This window comes from Narcine bancroftii, chromosome 3 (genome assembly GCF_036971445.1).
Source record: "Narcine bancroftii isolate sNarBan1 chromosome 3, sNarBan1.hap1, whole genome shotgun sequence".
In the NCBI taxonomy this organism is placed as follows: Eukaryota; Metazoa; Chordata; class Chondrichthyes; order Torpediniformes; family Narcinidae; genus Narcine; species Narcine bancroftii.
The window spans coordinates 250,539,643-250,566,568 of NC_091471.1; the positions used below are offsets into that span (position 1 = coordinate 250,539,643).

The following is a 26,926-nucleotide window of genomic DNA, read 5'->3' on the forward strand; positions in this document are numbered from 1 at the left end:
TTTGCACTGTGATGTTGCTGCAAAACAACAAATTTCATGATGTGTTCCTGCTGACAATACATTCAGATTCAGTTACATTTCGGTTCTGGGTCCGGGTAACTCACTGAGTTGGGGAATCACGGACAGATCAGAGGGCTGTTGAAAGTACACAGGGGGAAGATGCCAGCGAGAGATTGAGTAGAGGGAGGTTCAAGGGGAGGAAGATGTAGGAAGGTACTGGAATTCAAAAGGTGTTTAAAAGAATGAATGCTTCTGGGCAGCACACAGTACAACCAATCGAGCTAAACAACAAAGCCTGCAGATTCTGGGGTTGAGTACATTACACGTGTTGCCCAAAGGAACCCATGTGACTGATCTTTTTTTAATATTTTATTTATAAATGTTCAAACTCAGACTCAAGCAATTTCCAGTAATCAGTCACAAATTACAGTTATCCATTATATACAAGATTAGCTGTTGAGCCCTCCCTCCTCCCCACACACAACAGACCACAATTACATACAACATTTAAGACACCTACAACAATGGTGGGGAACACATTTGTCATGGCCTGACTGCCGGCGCCAAGGCTGTTACATTTTTCTTGACTTTACTTGATTGGGCTGGAATGGACCTGGCCCCGCCCCTCCATCAGTAGAAGGATAGATGGGGAAGGCAGGGCGGCGAGGCACCATGTGGCCAATTAACCTGCTAACGCCATATGCCTTTGGAAGATGGGAGGAAACCCATGCACATCGTGGAGAATGTAAAAATTCCTGACCAAAATAGCAGATTCAAACCCAGGTCACTGGCACTGAAATAGTCATGTGCTGAACACTACACTAACCATGACGCCTGCCACAGATTTGTTGCAAGGAGGTTGCAAGCAAGGAAATCCCACCCCTACCAAAAATGGTACAGTTTATTAATTTATTTTATGTAATGGTGACCTTCAACACTTACCTCTCCAACTAGCATCTCATAGATGAGGACTCCAAGCCCCCACCAATCCACAGCCCTGGTGTAGGATGTGTCTGTCAGAACCTCGGGAGCAAGGAACTCGGGAGTGCCACAAAAGGTGCTTGTACGTTCTCCATAGCCCATTCCTGCAGAGATGGAAACAGATGCCCGTCAACTTCGCCGGTGAAACACGTAGAAGAACGATGCCAGGTGGAAATGTGCCACACCTTGTCGGCCTGTCTCAGAGCAAGGCAAGGGATAAGGAGAGTAGACTGAGCAGAGGAAGAGATCAGGATCACACTTGCAGCAGAGACAGAAACTTGTGTGGAAATTCTACTCCAAAAACCTGAGCCCATATTCCAGGTCGACCAAAATCACAACAGAGCTCAGTCACCGGATTACTGTTTGGTCAAGATGTTAAGTTTTATCTGAGATTGATGCTTGAAGAAAATCAGTGACAAGGGTTTTCTGGACATGCCACTCATGAACCTTTTATCCCTTGCAGGCATCGCCCAACTTTGCAATCACTGACACATTTTACCTTTATCTGAACCAATAATACTGTATATACTCATGTAATTGTTTTATTTTTTTTTACCCCCTCCTCTTATTTTTTCTCCCCTTCTCCCTTATTTCCCTTTTCATCCCTCCTTTAGTTCTTACTTATACATTATTTTTACATCTTTATATGTAGTTTGTCGTCGTTCTTTGTTCTTGTTACATCTCTTCATCTCTCTTTCTGTCTTGCAGGTGTTCTGCAAATTCTCATGCTTTCTCCGGATCCGAGAACAGTCTGTTTTGCTCCCCTAGGATAACTATTTTAAGCACCGCTGGATATCTTAACATAAATTTATAGCCTTTCTTCCATAGGATCAATTTTGCTGCGTTAAACTCCTTCCTCTTCTTTAGGAGCTCAAAACTTATGACTGGATATAAAAAAATTTTTTTGACCTTTGTACTCCAGTGGTTTTTTGTCTTCTTTAATTTTATTCATTGCCTTCTCCAATATATTTTCTCTTGTCGTGTATCTCAGAAATTTTGCTAAAATGGATCTTGGTTTTTGTTGTGACTGTGGTTTCGGGGCTAATGTTCTGTGTGCCCTTTCTATTTCCATTCCTTCCTGCATTTCTGGCATTCTCAGGACTTTTGAGATCCATTCTTTCATAAATTCTTTCATATCTTTGCCTTCTTCATCTTCCTTAAGGCCCACTATCTTTATATTGTTTTGCCTACTATAGTTTTCCATTATATCCATCTTCTGAGCTAACAACTCCTGTGTTTCTTTAACTTTTTTGTCACTTTCTTCCAATTTTCTTTTTAAGTCGTTCACTTCCATTTCTACCACCATTACATGTTCTTCCACATTTTCTAATCCTTTCCCTACATCTGTTATGACCAGCTCTATTCTACTCTTTTTCTTCTGTACTTTTAATTTTTCTTTTCATTTCACTAAATTCTAGTGTCAACCATTCTTTTAATGCTTTCATTTGTTCTTGAAAATTTTTTTTATCTATGTACTGTTCATTCATTTTACCTTCTATTCCTCTGTGCAAAGCTTGGTGTTCTCCTTCTTCTTCTGTGTCTGCTCTTGGGTTTGTGTCTTCTATTTCTCTTCCTTGTATCTGTGTCCCTTTTGACTTTCTTGTTGAGCTGCTTGCCTCAGTTTGTTGGGTTTTTTTTTCATGGCTTCTTGATGTTGGTCCTCTTCTTCTGGGCTGGTTATCTGTTGGGCCTCCTGCTTCTGTTTTTCTTTCTCATCCCTCCCTTTCCCATTGCTTTCCTTTTCTTCCAGCTGAGAGCCCTGCTGTCGGGCACCTCTCAGCTGTTCGTGCTGTGTAGGTTCACTCCACAGCTGGTTCCCCCCTCCTGTCGGTGTTCTCCTTGTCCTTGTTGTGCGCATTGCGCACCTCTGTTTGGCTCAGTGAGCCATTTTTGCAGTCCCGTGGTCGGGAGGTTGCGACCCTACGGGGTCTCCACTAACCTCGGGGAGCAGGCTCATCTTTCCATGGTGGGTCCCTGCTTTTTCGTGCAGGTAAGGCCTTCTCCTTTCTCTTCCGACGTCTTTCCTTTTTTTCCCGTTTTTGGTTTTTCTTTCTTAGGTGTCATTTTCTTTATTTTCTCCACACCTTTATCTTTTATTTGCTGTGTTTTGTGTATCTGGGGCTTTGCTTTTCCTTCACTTTTTTTCTTCTTTTCTGAAGAGGGCTGGTATTCTCCTACCGGCAAATACTCCATCACGTGACTCCTCATACTCATGTAATTGTTGACTCCCTCTTTTTATGGCCCAAACACCTTATTTTTGGCCCCAACTGCCCACCTATCTGAGCTCCTGACCACAAATCCTCACCTTGGCCGCCCATCCACTGACTCTCTCATAGGCCCCGGCCGACCTCCCACTGGAGCTCCCGACACCCCGAACATGGACTTACCACCTGGACCCAGACGTCCGAGCTTCTGACACCTTGAACGACGCAGGTATTTACTGCAGTCAGAAGTATGACCCATGTAAAAGTCAACCACTCCCTCCAAGTGTGTCCCAAATTTGATCCAAAAAACTCAACTATTACACAAGTAGATGAAAATCAGGCCCAAATCACTGAGGAACTCCACCAGTCACAGCTCACCAATTTGTGAACAAAGAGAAGGTGGAGGATCTCAGGGTCCCTCATGGCAGTGTCCATGGAGTTTTGGGTTGGGACCTTCGTTTAGATAGGAAACGTCAGCTGACGAACTGCAGCCTGACCAAAGGTTTATATTGCTGCAACGTGACTTCCTTCTTGTTCTACTCAATGACCCGACCAATGAAGCCCAGCACAGCATTCTATTCCTTGATATCCCTCGACACTGTCCACAACTTTTCATCCAGATAATTTATATCTCCTCTACATCGAAGATACTGGGCCCAGTTGGGAGATCACTTCATTGAGGACCTCAGCTCTGTCTGCCACTATAGCGTAGATATCCCAGGGACAACCCATTTCAATTCCCGTGCTGACATGTTTGTCCATGGTTAAACTGAAACCACCCGCAAATTGGAGAAACAGCACCTCATCTTCTTTCTGGGCACCCTCCAAATGGATGGCATTAATATCAACCTCCAGTTTTAATTAAACTGCCCCCCCCGACCCCTTCTTCTTTCCCCCGACCCCTTCTTCTTTCCCCCAACTCTGTCTCTCTTCTCCGTCTCCTTTCACGGAGCCAAAATCAATTCTCACATCTATCATCATATCCAATTTACACCTTTTATTGGTCTGGTCTCCTTCCTCTCCCCCTCCCCCTCCTAGTCTTTAGTCTTACACCTTTCTGTTTGTTGTTTATTCCGTGAAGGAGGCTTCAGGCCCGAAACTTCGGTAATATATCTTTACCTCCAATGGACGCTGTGAGACCTGCTGAGTTCCTCCAGCATTTCTGTGTGTTTTTACGACAATCAGTGCTTGCAGACTTTCATTTATACAAATGAAACAACAGGGGCCCCATCCTTGCAGAACAGCACTGGTAACAGGTCTCCAGCCAGAATAACACCTCAACACCATTACCCTTGGTATTCTAGGAGAAAGCCAATTCTGTTTCGAAACTATCAGTGGATTCCACGCATCTGTCCATTCTGGATCAGGGAACCATGAGGGACCTTGTCAAACACCTCACTAAATTCCATGTGAACAACACCCATTGCCCTTGCAAACTACTTCCTCAAGAAACTCAATTAAATTTTTAGTACCCCAATTGACCTACAATCCTCATATATTTTTGATGGGTGGGAGAAACCAGAGCACCCAGAAGAAACGTGAGGACGCAGGGAGATGGTAGAGACTCCTTACAGACAGTGCTGGATACAAGCCCATGTCACTGGTGCTCCACACAAACTATGCTATAAATTTGTAAGACGTGACCTGCCCAAACAAAGCCACATCGACTATCAAGTAATTGCAGAGAATGATAAGTGAGAAAGTGGGGATCTAAACCTCAGTACCTGCATCAGCCATGTCTCTGTAATGGTCACAACATCGTAGTTCCACTTACTGATCTGTACTTTAAGTTAATTTCCCTTATTCCACGTACGTGAAAACCGGACCAGGGAGTCTTGAACAGATTATTCTCTGCAAAGTGGGCAGAAGAGTAGAGGGGGAAATGTGGCTGGTGCTGGGATTGCACTGAAGTCAGTGGACCTGAGGGCAGTGCGCTCAGCCCGCTCCTGTTCACGCTACTAACCCACAACTGCATCTCCAGGTCCAGCTCCAACAGTGTCATCAAGTTTGCAGATGACACAATAGTCGTTGGCTTCATCAGCAACAATAATGAGTCACATTACAGAGAAGAGGAGCAAAATCTCATGATATGGTGTGAGAATAACAACCTGAGTTTTAAAGTGGACAAGACGAAGATGATCATGGGCTTCAGGAGGACCAGGAACGAACACCCTCCACTACACATCAGTGACTCTTTAGTAGCACGAGTGGAGAGCACCAAATTCTTTGTGACCTATTGTGGACACTCAACATCTCCTCACTTGTCAGGAAGGCACAACAGCAACTGCACATCCTGAGAGGACTGAAGCGGGCAAGGCTACTGACCACCATTACGTCAACCTTTGACAGGAGCTCTATCGTGAATGTCCTGGCTGCTGCATCACAGTGTAGTACGTTTACTGCAGAGAAATGGATCAGAGGTCAATCCACAGGACCATGAGAGAATCACTGGTATCTTCCTCCCCACCACACCCCACCCCCCTCTCCCAATCAATGTGATCTACTGGGATCATTGTCTGAAGAGGGTGTCAGGAAGAGGGAGCCAACACCACCAGGCTGAGGAACAGCTTCTTCCCACAGGCAGTGAGAATACTGATTGATCAAAGGAACTGCTCACACTGACCATCTCAGACTCACACATTTATTTGTATATATGAATACTTGCCCTGCTTATGTATTGTTTGACTGTATGTATGTTACATCTGGTTGTGTGTCTGCGTGTATTACTCCAAGGACAGGAGAACGCTGTTTTGTTGGATGGTACTTGTATATTCAGATGACAATAAACTTGACTTGAAGCGTTGGAGGATAATGTATCAGATGCAGAGGCTGCTAGGGTGGGAAGTGAGGGCCAGAAGGACTCTATCCCTGATCTGTCTGAGGGTGGTGGGGCAGAAGTACAAGAGTTGAAGGAGATAATAGATTCTGATTTATCCAATGACAATCAGGAGAATCCACGCTCATTAAAGAAAATGGTCATTTTGGACACCCTGCAGTGCAAAGCCTTACCCTGGGAAAAGGATGGTGTCTGAACCAGAGTCCCTCCGGATTTGGAACACCCGTTTGCTCCAGATTCCAGCATTTACAGTTGTTGTGTATCTCTGTGGTTCCACACATGCTGGATGCTACTCCTCCCACCCCTACCTCCCAGAGGGCCAGCTCCCAACAGTGTCAGACTCATTACCTGTTCATGCTCTGTCTAGTATCACCCACTATTAAAGTGGATCTGCAAACACTTGACCAACAAACACAAATACAGCTGCCAGGGGCTTTGCTTTGCAAAGCATGAGAACTCCATTGCAGCAAGAGGCACTGCCACCTACAGCTAATTTAACCACAAGGGAGTCTGCCTCACAGGTTGCATATTTATACAGACGAACCTCCAGTTTTCCAGAACATTTGAACAGACTTCTCCATTCAGGTACATGATTCTTAGAATTCTCTTGGGATTTGTTAACAAGGGTTGTGTGGTTTACCCAATAGCTAACAGAACTGGGCAACGAAGATTTTGCTTCCTGAACACTGTTGGGTGTATTTTATGGATTTTGGGCTGATGATCATGAAATCACCTTAAAACTTTCCTATCACGTACTGTTTTTTTTAAGACATCACCTATTTTTGTGATTTCCTGTCATATTTTTAACATGCTTCAAGCATACAAAGCCATGATATACAAAATTCATTTCTGGTTTTGTTTTAGATTTCCAAAACACAGTCTATTTGATTTTTTCTGTTACGAGCAGACTGAGACTGTGGATCAAGCGGAACAGGCCTGTGGAGGGAAGGATTCACATGTCGTGGTCTGAAGGAACAGGTTGCAACAATGGGGCTGTAATAAATGGCAAAAACCAACCCCAGTCTGAATGGGGGAGTCAGGTGACGTTACTAGAAGTGACACCAACCTTCCTTGCAGAGTCCAAAGTCAGCAATTTTCACATAACCCTGAGTGTCCAGGAGCAAATTGTCCAGCTTCAAATCTCTGCAGAAACAACAAGCACATAACTTCTGTCAGGAGGCAACTGTCCACAGACATCATTAGAGACCCACCAACTCCCACACTGACCTGGACAATACCGCTCCCACCCTGTCTCCCAATTCCTTTGTCTCCCGCTGGATCTGCTGCCAGGTCATGGCCTTCCACTCCAAGACATCCCAAATGTCGATTCTCCCAGACTGTCATGTCTGAACCTCCTCTATTTCTCATATTTTTGCCCTTAATCCACCTCATGCTACCCATCCAAGACTCTTCTATTCGGGAAATATTTATTTGTATAGATGAAATATTTGTTATGCACGTGTATTGTCTGTCGGTATGTGTGTTACGTCTGGTTGTGTGTCTGCATGTTTTGCACCGAGGACTGGAGAACTCTATTCCATTGGGTTGTTCATGTACAATCAGATGACAATAAACTTGACTTTTTCCCAGGCAGAACAAGGACAGCATCCCTCTGGTCTTTGCCTTCCACCCACCAGCCTCCACATGCGACCCTTTGTCCCTCTGAGAGTTCTGCTGACTTTGGCACAGTTCCACTACCAGTCACACCTTTTCCTATCCCCATTCCTATCTGCCTTGCATAGGGATCAGTCTCTTTGAGACTCCCCATTCCCCACTCTCTGAGGCACTTCCTGCTGTAACTGCACGAAGAGCAAAGTCTATCCCTACATCTTCCCCCACCCGCCCCTCACCTCCATCCAGGGCCACAGACACGCCTTCCAGGTGAGGCCAAGCTTCACATGCACACTGTTCAACCCAATCTGATATTAAACCAGAAAGTCTGGTGATGCTGGGATTGAGGGCAATGCACAAAGGTGCTGGAGAAACTCAGCAGGTCATACAGCATCTACAGGAAATTAAAAACAGTAAACGTTTTGGGCCTGCGCCCTTCTTCTGGAATGGATACCTGTTTGAAAGGTGGGGGAAGGAGAAGAGAGAGGAATGAGCACAGGCGAACAAGTAGCAGGTGGGTACAAGTGGAAGTCTTTCCCTTCAAAGTAATCTCTTCCTCTACCTCTCTCCCCCCCCCCCCCACCTCTCACACCTTCTGTTCCACCCTATCACCCCCTTTCTCAATAAAGGGTCTCGACCCAAACAACGATGACCATTTCTCTCCATGGATGCTGCCTAGCCTGCTGAGTCCCTCCAGAGGCTCATCGTTTGCCCAAGATTCCAACATCTGCAGATTTTGCGTTTCTCTTAAGAACGAGCCCCTTTAGAACACGAGGCCTAACCAGGGGCTGGTAAATGGGGTTGGTCCAGATGTGTTGTTAGTGGCTGGTCTGGATGTGGTGGGTGAAAGGCCTGTGGCTGTGCTTTGTGAGAGGATGTCAGTGCTACGCATCCCCATAGCTGTTTCCACTGGAGCTGGTCTGAGAACCACACGGTCAGTCAGCCATTCAACCCTCCTATAATGTTTGGGAAAAAGACTTTTTTTCCCCTCTTTATTTACCCCTGTGTTCTACAGTTTTAAATTTGTAATCAAACAATTCACATGTGCTTAAAGTGCACCTTCCAGATTTTATTCAAGGCTTTATTCAAGCCCAAACATTACGGAAACCGCTGTAAGTGTTATTTAGATCATCATGGTCACCTTGAGGTTTTAAGTGTTCGTTTGTCTTCCCACAATGGCCATATCCTCTCGAAATCCATCAGTCATCGAGCTACACAGCATGGAAACAGGCTCTTTGGCCCAACTCATCCATGCTAACCAGACAGTCCATTCCAGTGGGTCCCATTTGGAACATACTCCTTCACGATTTTCCTATCCAAGTACCTGCCAAATGTCCTTTAAACACCACAATAGTAGCAGCCTCTACAGCTTCCTCTCACAGCTCATTGTGTGGAAAAGCTGCCTTTCTTACTTTAAGCCCTCTAGTTTCAGATTCCCCTATCCAGGAAAAAGTTAGAGCTTTCATCTTGCCCATGCAATATAAACCTCTGTAAGGTCTCCCCTCGGCTTCCTACACTCCGGGGAACAACATACCCAACTAATCCGGCCTCACCTTGTAACTCCAGCCCCAGAAACATCCTTGTAAACCTTTTCTGTACCCTTTCTTCAACTTAATGGCATCCGTCCTATGGCTGGATAATCACATTACAAAATGTGGCCTCACCAACATTCTGCACAGCTGTGTCATGGTGTCCCATCTCCTGTACTCCATGCCCTGACTGATGAAGCCTACCACGTGGGACCTTGCTAAAGTCCACGTGAACAGCATCTATTGCCTTGCCCTCTGCCATCCTTTTCACCCCCTCTTGAAAAAAATTAATGATCTTCTTCACCAATTTGTATCATATTATTTGCAATTTTAAAGATGACCCTTAAGCCGCAAGAACAATTCATGTGCATTAAAAATAACAATAATCCTTACAAAACTTTATCATATATAGTAAAAACCCCTGGTGTCCGGCACCTACAGGGATTGGTAAATGCTAGACTGCGTGTTGTGTGAATGGAGAACTAATGGTGAGGCGTGCCATTTTTTAAATCTGTTTTTTTTCACCCATTTATTTTCCGCAAATTCTTTTGCTTAAGGTTGCCAGTTGCTTGAATTCTGGATAACAGGGATTTTACTGTTCCTCTCTCCTGGATGGAAGAAATCCATTTACCATAACTTTACTTTCTATCCCTTGGCCCACATTGTCCCAACACACCTATTTGCCTTTTTTATCCACAGGTTTTAATTTTGTGAAGGTGCCGAAAATTGAAAGCTCATTTCTCTGAAATCTAGCAATGCCCACGTTACTTGGATAATTTGTCTCAAATGTGTTTGTACGCTGGGGTGTAAAAATAATCTAACCTGTACACAATCATGTTGTCATGAAGAAACTGCAATCCAAGAACTACACATGCAGAGTAGAACCTGTGGAAAAGAAATAAAAATTAGTTTGAACATTATCTTTAATTGTGGTGACATTCTACATCAATCATGAAGTGTGTCAACATTCTGATCCCTACACTGATCCTTGCATTGTAAGCCCAGATCCAGACTCCAGAGCACTCTTGTTGAACACAGGCCTGGCTAGGTATAGAAGACATACATCACATGTAGAGGAAGGAAGGAACGCCAGTGTATTCAGCTATCCTTTACAGATATCATCTCTCAGTTCTCGATCGTCTTTAAGAACATAAGATATAGGAGCAGGAGTTGGACGTCCGGCCCGTCGAGCCTCTCCACCATGGCTGATCTGATGATGGGCTCATCTCCACTGACCTGCCTTTTCTCCATATCCCTTAATTCCTTTACCATATAAAATTCTCACCTGGTAGACAGTGGTCCTCAAGTCTGTGTGTGGAGGAGACTAGAGAAGGCAAGTTCAAGGATTGTATTATTATGTTACACCTGATTCAGTGAGAATGGTTCGTATTGTTGCAAGACTTTCTGGCAGTACTAGATATTGGCCAGGTCACGCTTGTTCTGGTCACCAAACTGGAGAAAAGATGTGGTAGCATTAGAAAGAGTGCAGAAGAGAGTCATCAAGATGTTGCTTGGAATGGAGAGCTATGGTTAGAAGAGACTGGAGTGGCTGGGGGAGTGAAACTTTATAGAAATGATGAGCGGCTTAGATAGGCAGACAGACATAATATTTTTTTCCTCTGCTCTCTGCAAGAAACTTGTACACTCTTCCCATGTCTGCATGGGCTTCCTCCAGGTGCTCTGGTTTCCTCCCATGTTACAAAGTCATACAGGGCTATTACGTTAATTGATCTGAAGAACACCTTTTCCCACCCAGAAGAACAAGCTGCCAGAGAAATGGTAGAGAGGAGAAAAGCATCGTGACTGAAGTAAAAACACGATCCTGAAGAAACTCAGCAGGTTAGTGTATTTTATGTAGCAAAGATAAAGATACATAAACGTTTCGGGCTTGAACCTTTCGTTAAAAAAATTTATATATACATAGCTGGGACCCACGAAGGTACCCATGACTACCCCTTTAGTTTGGAGAAGGTGGGATGAGTCAAAAGAGAAGTGAGAACAAGTTCTGCAGGTGGAGGAGGGTGATGGTACAGAGGTGTACTGGTTAGGCCTCTTGTCAAGAAAGAAATGAAGGACTTTGAGATCTTCTGTATGGGGATGGAGGTGTAGAGATTGGACATCAAATGCCATGATGAAAGGCTCAAGCCTGAAACATTGGTTATATATTTTTATCTTTGCTATATAAACTCCACTTTGGGACCAGCTGAGTTTATATCAGAAAAATGGTAGACACAGGTACAATCATAGGAAAAAATGAAAGGATATTGCTAAATGTAAATGTGGGCCTAAATGACCACCGGCCATAGCTCAATCATCATTTAGTGCTGTCTAAGGCTCACGTTAACTCCAGCCTTGACCCACTCCAATTCACTTACCACCACAACAGATTCATGCAGAAGGCATCTCCCTGGTCTGCCTTTAGCCCTGAAACAGCTAAACAACAAGGGGATCTCTGTCATTGACATGAGCTTTGGCCTCAACACAATCCTGCCAAGTAAACACATCACCAAACTCCATTACTTTAGCCTCAGCACCCCACCCCATCTCCATTGTGTCCCGTAGGCTGCAGTCAGTGAGACTGGGGGCCTACAACGCTGTGTACTTAGCGCCCTCATGTACTCCCACGAATGTGTGGCCAAACACTGCTCCAACTCCATCCATAAATTGGCACACACAGCAACACCATCATGGTCCAGATCTCAAACAGTGCCAAGACAACAACCTCTTCCTCAACATCAGCCAGACCAAGAAGCTGGTCATGGCTTCTGGAGAAGGGGTGGTCCAATGACACTGAGGTGGATGCAGGAGACAGAGTTAAGTTCCTAGGAGTAAACATCCCCAAAGACCAGTCCTGGTCCACCATTGTTGGAATAGCCAGGAAAGCACACCAACAATTCAACTTCCTTGGAAGACTGAGAAAAAATCGGCATGCCACCTGCATCCGTGAACAATTTCTACATCTGAGCCAATGGAAGCGAAAGCATCCCTGTCAGGGTGCATTACTGCATGGGACAAAAACTGATCCACCCAAGTCTGCAAGAAACTGCATGTTGTAAACGTGGCTCAGATCATCACACACAAACCCTCCTCTTCCCTCCTTAAAAAGTAGCCATCCCACCCCAGCCATGCTCCCTTCACCCCTCTACTGTCAGGGAGAAGATTCACGAGTGAGAGATCACATGCCACCAGATTCCAGGACAGCTTCTTTTCTGCTGACATCAAACGCCTGAATATACCTTACATGAGTAAAATTACATTGGTTTTGCTCTGTCCGAATTGATCTCTCTCTGTAACTCTGCATTGTTGGAAATTTTACTGCTGTTCCTCTGTAACACAGCCCTTTATCAGTCCCAACACTGACCCGCCCTCCCCTGACAGTGCTGTACCAGTCCCAAAACTGATCCCACTGACCAGCCCTCCCCTGACAGCCCTGTATCAATCCCCACACTGATCCCACTGACCCACTCTCTCCCCACAGCCCTGTATCAGTCCCCACTGACCCACTCTCTCCCCACAGCCCTTTAGCAGTCCCCACACTGATCCCACTGACCCACTCTCTCCCCACAGCCCTGTATCAGTCCCCACACTGATCCCACTGACTCGCCCTCCCCTGACAGCCCTGTATCAGTCCCCACACTGATCCCACTGACCCAGTCTCTCCCCACAGCCCTTTAGCAGTCCCCACACTGATCCCACCGCCCTCCCCTGACAGCCCTGTTCAGACCCCACACTGATCCCACTGACCCACTCTCTCCCCACAGCCCTTTAGCAGTCCCCACTGACTCACTCTCTCCCCACAGCCCTTTAGCAGTCCCCACCCACACTGATCCCACTGACCCACTCTCTCCCCACAGCCTTGTATCAGTCCCCACTGACCCACTCTCTCCCCACAGCCCTTTAGCAGTCCCCACACTGATCCCACTGACCCACTCTCTCCCCACATCCCTGTATCAGTCCCCACTGACCCACTCTCTCCCACAGCCCTTTAGCAGTCCCCACACTGATCCCACTGACCTGCCCTCCCCTGACAGCCCTGTATCAGTCCCCACACTGATCCCACTGACCCACTCTCTCCCCACAGCCCTGTATCAGTTCCCACTGACCCACTCTCTCCTCGCAGCCCTTTAGCAGTCCCCACACTGATCCCACTGACCCGCCCTCCCCTGACAGCCCTGTATCAGTCCCCACACTGATCCCACTGACCCACTCTCTCCCCACAGCCCTTTAGCAGTCCCCACACTGATCCCACCGCCCTCCCCTGACAGCCCTGTTCAGACCCCACACTGATCCCACTGACCCACTCTCTCCCCACAGCCCTTTAGCAGTCCCCACTGACTCACTCTCTCCCCACAGCCCTTTAGCAGTCCCCACCCACACTGATCCCACTGACCCACTCTCTCCCCACAGCCTTGTATCAGTCCCCACTGACCCACTCTCTCCCCACAGCCCTTTAGCAGTCCCCACACTGATCCCACTGACCCACTCTCTCCCCACATCCCTGTATCAGTCCCCACTGACCCACTCTCTCCCACAGCCCTTTAGCAGTCCCCACACTGATCCCACTGACCTGCCCTCCCCTGACAGCCCTGTATCAGTCCCCACACTGATCCCACTGACCCACTCTCTCCCCACAGCCCTGTATCAGTTCCCACTGACCCACTCTCTCCTCGCAGCCCTTTAGCAGTCCCCACACTGATCCCACTGACCCGCCCTCCCCTGACAGCGCTGTATCATTCCCAACACTGATCCCACTGCCCAGCTCTCCCCGACAGTGCTGTATCAGTCCCTTTAAGCTTTTCAACTGAACAGAAGTGATTGACCAAGGGGGCTACAAAGAATTCACCTTCGAGGAATTATCGACATTAATTGGAAAAATCACCGATGCTTGCGATGACCTTACTTTAACATGTTGCATGAAAGTAAATAGTGACAGTCACACTATTGTACCATTTAAATCGTAAGTAGGGAAGCATCTGTACAGTATTTAGTTTAAATTCTATCTTTATATGTGATTATTATGTGGTAGTAGTAGCCTTCATTGTCATTTAAAACCAGTACAGTTAAAAAAAATTATGTCCTCCAGAAATCACGTTACCCACATAACCTCGATTAGACATCAGACAACCAAGATGCCATTTCTGCTCCAGACAAAAGATAAAATACACCTACACAAAATGACATAATGAGTTAAAAAAGTGCTAACAAGTCAGTAAAATATGAAAAACTAGACAATAAGCACATTTCAAAGACTGAGATTTTAAAAAGTCCAGTGGATTGTAAAGAAGAACCACGCCACAGTTCACAATTCCAGTCAGACCCATCTGCTTCAGCACCATATCGGTAGAGAGTGCTGTGTAATGTGTGTGTACGTGCACAGTGGTCCAGAGAAATGGGGTGTCTTTTGTAGTGCAGATGATAATAAACTTCAGTTTAAATATACAGTATGTTCCTGATTATCCAAAATGCTTGGGACCGGACCTATCTCAGTTAACCAGGTCTTTCGGATATTCAGGAATTTTCTCTCAGCAGACCAGTAGCATCAGCAGAACACTTGGAGCTGCAGTTAAACAACAGCACATAACAGGTTTGTCAAGCATGAAATAATGTTTAATTCTTCAAAAAAAAACCATGATGCAGCAACAAACACTAGAATTTCTGCGCACTGGTTTTTTGTCCAATACTGCACAGAAGAGCCCTGTTGATTCCCAAGATGCTAACAACGCGACAGACCCTCCCCACTGTAAGGTAAAACATCATGAGATGGGAATGTGTAAGGAGTTACCCTGTGCAGGGCTGTAACAAGAAGGGGAGGTGTCCTTGTACTCCTGTTAGGTAAAACATCATGAGATGGGAATGTGTAAGGAGTTACCCTGTACAGGGCTGTAACAAGATGTGAATGCATCCTTGTACTTACAAGATAAGAGAGACATTGATGGATTGAGAGGCAGGAAGCTAGCAGGGAAAGGATAGCAACAGTTTTAGTCATTGGACAAGTAATGATATGATGATGTTCTAAGCATGTATCCAAGGGTATAAAAAATCACCATTTTGCTGATAACGGCAGAATGCATTCTCCGACTAACATTGTTAGTCGCAAGTGTTACAATCCGGTAATAAAGAACAAAGAACCCTGATTTCGACTCAGTCTGGTGTTTGTCTCACTCATTCATGAACAAAGCAGACCTAACACCACCTCCATCAGAGCTGTATCCTCCAATGGTACACGAGAGTTCCGTGGCTTCCAGTGTGGAGCCTCACTTGAAATCTTGCCCTTGCAGCTGTATCTTGGACCAGTACACGAGAGCGCCATTGATTCAAAATGGTGCTGACCACACTTAAAGACAGTGGGTATACAAAAAAAATTCAACCTTAATTCAAATTGTGACGTTATGGCTCACCTGTAAAAACTTCCGGATATTTGGAATTTTGGTTGATTGGTTTTCAGTTAATTTAACTTTAATTTTTTAAATTTAGAGATAGTGCTCAGTAATAGGCTCTTCTGGCCCACGCCACCTAAATCAACCGATAAGCCCCATATCTTTTTGCGGGTGGGAGGATATCAGAACATCCGGAGGAAACTCACACAGAGACGTAGTGAGAACGTACAAACTCCTTACCGAGAACGGCAGATTCAAACCCGAGCCACTGGTGCTGCTTAACGTGAGCGCTGATAAAGCATTAGAGGGTCTGGGACCCTCACAGAAAAGTACTGGAGAGAGGCTGGGAAGGCACAGGCAAAATGAGCCTTTGTGAGGCTCCAGAGGTAGCCTGTGGTGTGAGAGTGTTACAGGTAAAGAACTCTTGAGATTTTGAAGTGAAAACAGGAGTTAGAGGATATAACACAAGCAACAAGTTGCAGGAGAGAATGGCAGAGGAGGAACAACAGTGTCAGAACATACAGTTTGACCAGACTCATCAAGGAGCAGGCAATCAGAGAAAGAACGGTTGCAGTGGTGGCAGAGAAATACTCAAACACGTAGGGGGCAGTCAAAAATCAGTACAAGCAACATAAAACATAAACCGTAGGGCTGTATGGGCTGCCAATGGACTGGGCGGGGTTAGTGGATGAAGAGCAGAGAGTTCAGAGAACACACTGATGGAGCGAGCCTGACCCCTTCACTTCACGTGGGTGGTCTTTAACTCCACTCCGAGATTCTTGTGATTTCGTTCACAAAGGAATAAGCACAATGTCATTGGAAGTCAGCTGATTTGCAACTCAAGTGCTGACAGAGATCAAGTTGTATTGAACCTTGGTTTAAGTTTTCTGTTCAACACGTCAGCAATTCCCGACAGAGGTGATTAGTTCAATATAGACCTGGATCAAGCCATGACTGCTGGCCTGGAAAACATTCTTTGTTCAAAACTATTTATTGTGGAACTTCCCCAACCCTGCTTTCCATCAGCTTTCTTTCTCGATCAACTTCTATGTCAATTTTTTGATGAATTGGTTCTAAATTTTAAATTTAAACTTAGACACACAGCATGGTAACAAGTCCTCTCGGCCCATGAGCCCGTGCCTCCCAATTATAATGAATTGACAGACAACCCTGGTATGTCTCGAATGGTGGGAGGAAACCGGAGCAACTGGAGCAACCCACACAGACAAGGGGAGAACTCCTTACAGACAGCGCCGGATTCGAAGCACGGTCACTAGCGCTGTAAGAGCATTGTGCTATCTGCTATGCTCACCATGCCTCCCTTAAATTTAGAAATACAACATAATAACTGGTGCATCCGTCCATCGAGTCAGTGCTGCCAAATGACACCCAATTAACCTACAAATCATACCCATAAAGCTAATGGTTTTCAAACTTATTTCCACACATACCACTTTAAGTAATCCCTTAGGTGATCTGTGGTTAGTAAGGGATTGCTTAAGGTGGTATGTGAATTGAAAGAAAATGTTTGAAATCCACAGTTTTAATTGTACCTAATTGTCTCGCTATGTGCACGGTTTCATAACTCCCAACGAAATGGGCCAATGACAACTTTTCTCAAGCAAAATATTTCAGTAACAATTGGGTCTAGAGCAGTGGTTCTCAACCTTCCCTTCTCACTTGCACACCACCTTAAGCAATCCCTTACTAATCACAGAGCACTGATGGCATAGGAATTACTTAAGGTGGGATATGAGTGGAAAGAAAAAGTTTGAAAAGCACTGCCAATGGTTCCTGTAATTTTGCATAAATTATACCTCTCATATATTCCAATAATTATGCTATTTTTCCCAAAAAAATCCCTGCAGTTGTCAAAACTTTTACAATATTCATTTAAATACTTTGATCTTCTAAGTACAAGACATAAATTGATTTATCATTTTGTTAAGTAAGGTAAGCAGTTGGTGGTTATCTAATTTTAATGGGTATAAATTTAGTCAACATTCTATATAAAGTAGCAATCTTCAAAAGTGCAGATTCTCAGCACTCATCTTTTTAACCACTTCATTTTCAGTACAAGACTATCCATGGAGGGAAAATCTGATCTATGAAACAGCTACAATTTCACCCCTGGCAGAAATCCAATTGCCATCTGCAGTCATCACCAAAACTGCTTTTTATCTCCAATGGATTCCTTTGTCCTCTGCTTACTGCTTCTTTCAATATGTAAAACGGTTCTGAAGGCTTTTTAAAAATCTCATTGGTTCAGCAAACTTTAACAAGCAATGCCACCCCTCAAACTTTCTCTCAAAATATACAATCTCCTTTACTGCTGATCAACAAAAATAAGTCAGCCAATCTAGGTTTTGCTAAATTAAGATTTGGGGAAGATTACCATTTGAAATGGTGTTCGTTAAATGTGTGAAGTCTTTTGTAGTAAATGCTGGAAAAATTCAGCTCGTCTCACAGCTGAGAGACTACACCCACGCTGTCTGCTCTGCGAGACCAGCCGGGTTCCTCCAGCATTTATTGGCCATTTTCACTCATTAAACGTGTGACAGATTAACAGTCACGACAGTACTCACATAGCTCTGGGTTCGGAGAAAACATCAGCGTGAATGTGCATCATCAGATCACCACCGGCTGTGTACTCCATCACAAAGCAGACGTGCTCAACAGTTTGAAAACAGGCAAACAGATTGACCAGGAATGGGTGATTGGAGAGGTTTACGGTCTCGAAAATACGTTTTTCACACATTAGGCTGTGGAGACAAGAGGACACACTTTATTGTATCAGCAGGCAAGGGCAACAAAGGAGGAGTTTGGAATCAGAATCTATTGACATGTACAAGTCACACAATGTGTTGTTTTGCCACAGCTTCACAGTGCAAACATTCAAGTAACCACCTTAAAAATAGTGCATGAAAAGTCAAAGTAAGGCAGTGTTTGGTTCTTTTGTTCATTCAGGAATCTGATGGCAGTGGGGAAAGCGGACAGCACCTCAGGATTACGATACGAAGGGTTCTTTGGGATCGCGGACAGCGCATCAGGACTGCATTACAAAGGCATCATAGGGAATGCAGACAGCGTTACAAAGGATGCCGCTGAATGCTCAGCACAGTCAGTGGATGCACTGAGCTGAGCAACAAACAGTTAAGACATTTCACTGAATGTCCAAATTGTCAATTAGAGATCGCCACGAACACTCGCATCTTGCACTGCGTTTACCCAACTACCGGCTGTTCACTGGATCAGACACCAGATTTTGCATCACCTTGGCCCAGCATGTCCACACACACCATCCAATCATTTCTACACTCAGCGCATTTACCAGAACCGTGTCCACAGCCCCGCTGTGCCTCAACCTGCCGTCCCTCCAGCACTTTTGTATTTTCAAATGTACTATAAGTTGTGGTTTTTGTCGTTATTTTAGAAAGTAGCTGTTCAGCTGCTAAAAGTGAGAATTTTGGTGCATGACAATAAACTCCTCCTCATCAAACACCTCTCTACACTGATCCCATTTACCAGTTTTCAGTCCATAGCCTTTGGCACTTCAACTGCTCATCCTGCATCTGGTTGGGAAATGCGGTTCATCGCCATGTTGCAAAGGGGTGGTGGGGAAACGTGGACTGTGCCTCAGGACTGTGTCACAAAAATGTCAAGAGGAAACGTGGGCAGCACCTCAGGATTGCACTACGAAGGGTTCGTGGGGAATGCGGACAGAGCTCAAGACTGTGTTACAAAGGGTTCGTGGGTATCACGGACAGCGCCTCAGGACTGCATTACAAAGGGTTTATGAGGATCGCGGACAGCGCCTCAGGACTGCGTTACAAAGGGTTCGTGGAGTACGCCAACAGCGCCTCAGGACTGCATTACGAAGGGTTAGTGGGGAATGCAAACAGTGCCTCAGGACTCCGTTATGAAGAGGTTGTGAGGAAACGCGGACATGCCTCTGGATCAGAGAGGGGAAGTGTGGAATGGATGGCGAATACACATCAGGCAGGGAACTATGGGAAGAGAGGTCAGAGAACAATAGTAGTGGGAAAAATTCAAGATTTCAATACCCAGAAGGGTTTTATTTTCATTGACACCAAAATTGGTTAAAAATTGGGACTGTCTTGGATTGCTTCATTTATGGGCAATGAGACATTTGGGTGGAAGGAGTGGAGCGGAGAATTACAATAATGGTGTGAGCTGGAGTGGATTGGTCTCTTGTCTGAACGACAGAACCCTCCGTTTCTTTACACAATTCTGCGTGAAATGCAGTGTGCATGACTGAAAGGGAAGAAAACGTCACCTGTCCACTTCATCTCTTGCAACAATATCTCCCTTCTTCAAGGCTTTGATGGCAAACAGTTGTCCTGACTTCTTGTATTCCGACAAGAGCACCTGTAAGGAAGAAAATATCCATGGTAACTGCGGTTAAAGAGCAATGACAGGGGGGGATCTCAGATGGAAACAACTGGTGCAGTCCAGGTGAGATGCCCACCTTCAACCCTTGTATGAACACTAGATAAAGGTTTTGGTTCTTTACCCTTTGTAGAGTAAGAGAACAAAGTTTAGCTATCAAAATACAATGCTATTTTCATTTATCTGTAGTATACAAACAATAATTCACCACTGCCAATCTCCGTTCAAATTTATTGTCGAAGTACACACATGACATCACATACAGCCCTGAGATTCCTTTTCCTGCGGGCCAGATAGAATTTCCACTTATCGGTAACTATAAACTGTACTCACAATAAAAAAAGATATGTATACAAAAGAGAGAAACTTAAGCAAAGAAGAAAATGTAAACAAACTGAGTGAAAATACAGAAAAAAAATCAGTAATAAATAATGTGCAAAGTAAAAGTCCTTAAACGAGTCCCTGATTGAGTTTGTGGTTTTTTAAAAATCTTTTTATTATAGTTAAACAATACATGAGGAGAATAGGATTAAATAATCAAAAAGGGGAAAAATATCACTATATATCAAATAATACAACTTAACAGTTAACAAATAGGTTCTTGTCTCCTCAAACTGAATTCTTAAAAAAGGAACATTTTTATTATATAAAACCCCACCTAATCTAAAAAGAAAAAGACTGGGCAGCAAACCCTGAGAATTTATTAATAAAAATTAATCGGCTGGTCTTCACCAACAAAGAGAAAAGAAATAAAACGGAAAAGAATTATACCAAGTCATGCGGAAGTAATTTATTAAAGGTCGCCAAGTCTCTTCAAATTTAACAGAAGTATCAAATTTACGACTCCTAACTTTCTCTAAACTTCAACATGACAATTCAAGGACAGAATGCAGGAGCCATGACCTGCAATCTTTTTCTCTCTATGAAATGGGTTCCAAAAGTTTTCACTCTTTTAGGTGCGTTATAAGCAACTTAATTGTGTGAAAAAATATTTGAAAAACAACCAGTGGTGGAAATCCAACTCAGTGGTCCCCAAAGGTTTTGAATCCTTACCTTCCCAAAATGTCCCCTGCCCAAGACGGCAATGAGTTTGAAGTCATGCAGACTCAGTGAAGATGCGGGAGGTCCACTGTACAGAGGAAGAGGAAACAAATGTTCATGCAAATGACAATCTAAATTTACAGTTGTTTTTTTTTAAGCAGACAATTTTTCGATTCATAGAACTGAACAACATGGAAGGCCACTCCATTATTGTGTCCACCCAGGAACAGATGAGCCGTAAAGATTTGGGTAACCTCTCAGCTCTCTGCCCTTCTTCACTAGGCAGTGTTCATACATGTATAGTAAAACCCCTGCTACCTGGAATTCAAGCAACCCGCAAAATAAATCAAGGATTTTTAAAAAAATAAGAATAAAGTACTGCGTATGCATCAAATCAGAGGAACTAAAGATGGGAAAGTAATTACCAACAATGCCCATAACCTACATCTGTAGCATGTATTATGTGTCTGTAGGTGTGTTATGTCTGGTTGTGTGTGCATATTTTTGGACTGAAGACTGGAGAACATGGTTTTGTCAGATGACAATAAACTGGACTTGAACTTGATTTGATCCTGAGAATGGCAAAAAAAAGTCACATGAAACTGGCTAAATGGCAATCCAAAACACACGTACCTTGGCCGCTTGCCTTCCGTGGCAGATAACGATGAAACGCGCCTTTGTGGAGAAAGGTTTTGATTGCTGTCGGTCTCAGTTGTCTGTAATAGAGAAACCAATGATCACAAAAATGTTAACTACAAAAGAAATTTAAACTTCAAAATGCATAAACTACCCATTTTAAGCTTTTAAAAATTCAGCCAACAATATTATAATATCTTAAAATGGTTTAAAATTCCCAAGAGCCTTCAGCTCTGTCAGGTTTTGATGGAGCGTCACTCAGTGGATTCGACAGAAGGTCAGAGGATGGGGTATGCATCAGGAGTCTGCCCACAGTACACCAGGGCTGGCTGCCCACACCTGGGCCTGCAGGACTGAGATACATGAGTGGCACAATTCCAAATTGTTTCTCTTCTGAGACCAGGTTGCCCAGAAATGCAAGATGATCTTTTGCTGTATGTGAGAAAAGGGAAGAGGACAAACATCCTTGCTCCTGACCCCACAAGTGCCCCCACAACTGCTCCTAACCACACAAACAGTGACTGTAGGAGCACAATGAAAACACCCATTTGAGGGAGAGTCAATAGCTCAGAGGGTCTTTCCTGGACCCAACACACTAATGATGCTGTGCAGAAAGCGCACCAGCGCCTCTTCTTTCTCAGGAGTTTGCAGAGGTTTGGTATGACATCAGAAACCCTGGCAAATTTCTACAAATGTGTGGTGGACAGTGTGCTGATTGGCTGCATCACTGAATGGTACGGGGACATCAATACCCTTGAGCATAAAGCCCTGCAAAAGGTAGTGGACACAGCCCAGGACATCACAGGCAAAACCTTCCCCATTATAGAGAGCACCTGCCATGAGAGAGCAGCAGCGATCATCAAGGACCCACACCACCCAGCACACGCTCTGTTCTCACTCCTGCCATCAGGAAATAGATCTAGGAACCACAAGGCTCGCACCACCTGGATCAGGAACAGCTGTTACCCCTCCACTTTCAGACTCCTTCAGATGCCAAACTCGTTAGAGACTCATTTAAGGACTCTTTTTTGCACTTTAGTCATTTTTTTCTCTCTGCATTGCTGTCAGTTTGTTTACATTTCTTTATTTGTTTACATTTTTTTTCACACTACCAACAAGAGATGATTCTGCCTTGCCCACAGGATAAAGAATCTCAGGGTTGGATGTGATGTCCTGTACGTTCTCTGACAATAAAATTGAAAATCTGACCTGTCTAATTATCGACACTCAGGAATGTGACGGAACACTCCGTTTCCTGGATGAGTGCAGGTCTTACAACATTCAAACCAGGCAGGAATTGGGGTGAATTGCGACTGGATCTTTGTGAGACACTACAGCCAATGGAAGGAGGAACAGACAGAATGGAGCAGCTGGTTTGGGAGAAGCTGTGTAATGATTGATGATCAAGTAGTGAGCAAAGAGGGGTGAACAGGACATCAGCCAGGCCCTGGGGTATGCTCCTCTTGCAGGAAGGTGTGAGAGGCAGTCGGTCATGGACTGGAGTGTCCTTTGGTGTCATGGCCAGTTACACAAAGAAGGTTTTGCCAGCTGTGGACACCAGTCATCGAGATTTCCAGTGTCTACACCTTTGCAAAATGCATCCAGCTGTGACTGCCACACACACATGTGGGGGCACTTGTGGGGTTGGTGCTTGATGAGCTCAGGGAGGTCCACACACAGCGGTTCTTGTGATGTGGTCACACCTATAGCTAGCTGAGACAGGTGGCGGGAGTGAGCAGTTAGTGCAGAGTTTCCCCTGGGAATATCCCCACTAAATTTCTCCCCTCTCTAGTTCTGGACTTCACTGCCCTTGGAAAAACAACTGACCATCTACCGTATCTACACCCATCATAGCTAGATAAACTTCAGCATCCAATGAGAACAATCCAATTTCTGTCCAATCCATTTCGGGCAACATCTGACGAATCCCTTCTGCTCGCTTTCATGGTTGGAAGTGGTAGCAGTGTGAGGGTCGGCACAGCCCACGAAGGCGAATCCACCTCAGGCAGTGGGACAACAACTCTGAGCAGATGATCCAGCATAGGGAGAGTCCGGGGGAGTGAACCACAGCACAGGACGGAACTGAATGAGCAGTTTTGACGATCATATTATTATTGAAGCATGGTTAACGAGATTAAAAGAAACACAACACTACAATGAAGTTACTAGATAGGCAGGATTGAGAGCTTCATGTCAATAGCCCAACACAAAAGGGAAAGAGGAAGACCAGGTATACCCACACCAGAACTATGTTAACTAAAACATGCTGTGCAGCATTGAGAACACTAGCCTAACCTTGCCCCAAGTAGAGCGGGGCTGCAGTATGTCAAGGGACCGTACCTGAAGTTGCCTGTAACACTGCAACATGACAGACTGCATTGAAGAAGACAAGATTTTAAAATGAAACACAAGCATTGTTTCCAGACGCCTGCTACCACTCTATTACATGTTTTCATTTAATATCTTCAGCACCTCCATAAAATGGGCTGGCACTGGATTCTGTGACAGCAGAGTTGTGGAACAAAGCCATGCGCTGTGTTCCTCTGTCCACCTGACTAGACCCAGTCCCATCCAGACCCCTGTCCCCACCCCGGCCCTGCCCAAGCCCATACCAATCCCATTTTGTCTACCTGCACTGGGGATTCATTGAAAAAGATTGGCAAGGCAGGCATGATAAGATAATACGTTTTTGTTTTGAAAGCCTGAGGGAGAGGAACTAATGCAGTGGGGATAGCGGGAGCACGATATTAAGGCGCAGCACCATACTAGTGATGCACGGATCTCAACTAATCTCTGGAAGCAACAATTTAACCTACTCGTGGGGTTTTTAAGTCAGACAATTCAACAAAGAGTGGAATATTGAAGCTGGCACATATAATGCAAGGGTATTCATGACAACATCTGAAATGGATGAACAAGGAAAGCTTGTTTGTTCTGGTCACGTGAGTGCACCACTGACATTCTGTTTGCTGCCAGATCTATCCATCCACCTCAGCAGAAATTAGCAGCAAAGAAATTAGAGCTGGAAGATGGAGGGGATTAGATCAAAAGGAAATTATTATGAACTGTTCAAGTTATAGATGCAGAATCGTGGCAGGGACAGAGATGGGGGATTGGGGACGCATCACAACCATCCCAACTCTGAAACCTGACTTAGGAAAATGTAAGGTTTTCAATTTATATGTACAGCACGGCAACAGGCCTTTCCGGCCCCTGAGCCCATGCCACCCAAATACACCAATTAATTTATCACCCCCTTAAGTTTTGAACAGTGGACCTGGAGCAAACCCACGCAGACACGGGGAGAACGTACAAATGCTTTACAAACAGTGTTGGTAAAAATACGTAACTGACGTTTTGGGCTTGAGCCCCTCGTCGAGGCATGGAAAAAAAATCTCAGCAGGCGTCCAAATAAAAGGGTAGGGGTAAAGCGTGGTCACAAAGGCAGGAGGTGGAGAAGGGAGGGAGGCACAGCAACAAGGGGAGGAGGGATGGCTGGGTGAATGGAGAGGGAAGTGGAGAAACCAGAAAAGTGCCCTCCCTCTCCTCTCCACCTATCACCTCCTGCCTTTGCGATCATACCTCCCCCCCCCCCCCTTACCCTTTTATTTGGACGCCTGCCGACATTTTTCCATTCCTTGATGAAGGGCTCAAGCCCGTAACACTGGTTATGTATTTTTATCTTTGCTACATAAAAGACACCGTTTGACCTGCAGAGTTTCTCCAGTATTGTGTGTTTTTGCTTCAACCACTGTGTCTAAAGACTCGAGCTTTACTACAGACAGCACCAGATTTGAACCTGGGTTAATGGCACTGTAACAGCATTGCTAACCGTGCTGCCCAAATATTCTGCTGAGCATCAGTGCAGTGGTAATTCACACAGGGATCAGGAACAAATGTCACCTCCATATTACCTCTGGGCTTACCAATATTAACTGAAAGTCCTAAACTGGGGTAAAGTTGAGTTGGGAGCAATTCGGCAGGGATGCGACTGGGAGAGGATGTGTGCAAGGAAGGAGATGGCTGCAAAGTCGAGAGTGCTTGAAGAGCTCAGGGACAGCATGTTCCTGTTGGGTGAAGGCACTCTGGTTGATGTGGCGGACATCAGAGGAAGAGACATGCGTCAGACTTCAGCACTCTGGATCAAACTAATATAATTTCTGGATGTGGTTTGTGACTGTGGTATCTGCTTCAGGGCTCTAGGTGGGCAAACACCTAATTGGAGAAAGCACACAGAAACACTGGAGGAATTCAGCCGGTCTCACAGAGTCCGTAGGATATAAAGATATATTAACAATATTTTGGGCCTGAGCTCATCTTCGAGGTAGAAGCAAAGAACAGGAAGGTGTCAGAATAAGGACTGGCAGAAGGGAGGAGTCCAGACCAACAAAAGGTGTTAATTGGATAAATTGGATATGATCATTGAATACGCTGACATGTCTGTCCATGGTCTCATGCCAGACCGAGACCACCCGCAAATTGGAGGAACACCTCATGTTTCGTCTGGTCACCCTACAACCAGACGGCATTACCATCGACTTCAGTAGTTTCCGGTTAATCTCTCTTCCCCCACCCCCCCCCACTTCTTCTTCTACCTCGTCAGTTTTCTCCCAGCTCTAGCTTTCTCTCTTTTCGCTCTGTCTTTCACACAGGCAAAATCAATTCTCACCTCTCCTCTTATCATATCCAATTAATACCTTTTGTGATCTGGACTCTTCCCCCTGCCAGTCTGCAGTCTTTATTCTGATGCCTTCCTGTTCTTTGTTTATACCTTGAAGAAGGGCTCAGGCCTGAAATGTCAGTAATACATCTTTACCTCCCATGGACACAGTGAGACTGGCTGAGAACATCCAGCATTTGTGTGTGTTTTTCACTACAATCACAGGGTCTGTAGACTTTCATGTTTCACCTTCTTGGAGAAATTCAGAATTGCAGGAATGATGAAATTTCTTGAGAAAAAATGTCTCCAGTTTCCTGTGGAATCCATTGGGCAGCACTGTTGGTGCAGCAGTTAGCGCAACGACTTTACAGCACCAGCGATTGGGACCGGACCTGGTTTCGAATCCCGTGCTGTCTGTAAGGAGTTTTTATGTTCTCCCTGTGTCTGCGTGGGTTTTCTCCGGGGGCTCCGCTTCCACCCACCCTTCAAAAACATACCAGGTTAACAGAATGTAAATTGGACGGCATGGATTTGCAGGGCAGAATTGGCCTGTTACAGTGCTACATGTCTAAATTTTAAATATTTACAATTTAAATTGGTCAATGCCCACTTTTTCTTGCCAAACTAAAATGGTGCAAAAA

General features: G+C 44.9%; 1 protein-coding gene and 1 long non-coding RNA gene across 2 annotated transcripts in view; one reads left to right on the forward strand and one right to left on the reverse strand.

The window, feature by feature from the left end:
• LOC138758528 (uncharacterized) overlaps positions 1-19,260 on the forward strand; it is a 48,316-nt gene extending 29,056 nt beyond the window's left edge. Inside the window, exon 3 of the long non-coding RNA XR_011354323.1 lies at positions 18,506-19,260. This is a non-coding gene — a long non-coding RNA (uncharacterized lncRNA). The remainder of the gene's footprint in view (positions 1-18,505) is intronic.
• The window catches only part of pkn1a (protein kinase N1a), a 170,975-nt gene that overhangs the window by 22,395 nt on the left and 121,654 nt on the right, over positions 1-26,926 (reverse strand). Inside the window, exons 13-19 of the mRNA XM_069927546.1 lie at positions 21,623-21,705; positions 21,002-21,077; positions 19,836-19,927; positions 18,124-18,300; positions 9,984-10,046; positions 7,088-7,164; positions 943-1,085 (exon numbers count right to left, since the gene is read on the reverse strand). Coding sequence (XP_069783647.1) covers positions 943-1,085; positions 7,088-7,164; positions 9,984-10,046; positions 18,124-18,300; positions 19,836-19,927; positions 21,002-21,077; positions 21,623-21,705 — 711 coding nt within the window. The remainder of the gene's footprint in view (positions 1-942; positions 1,086-7,087; positions 7,165-9,983; positions 10,047-18,123; positions 18,301-19,835; positions 19,928-21,001; positions 21,078-21,622; positions 21,706-26,926) is intronic.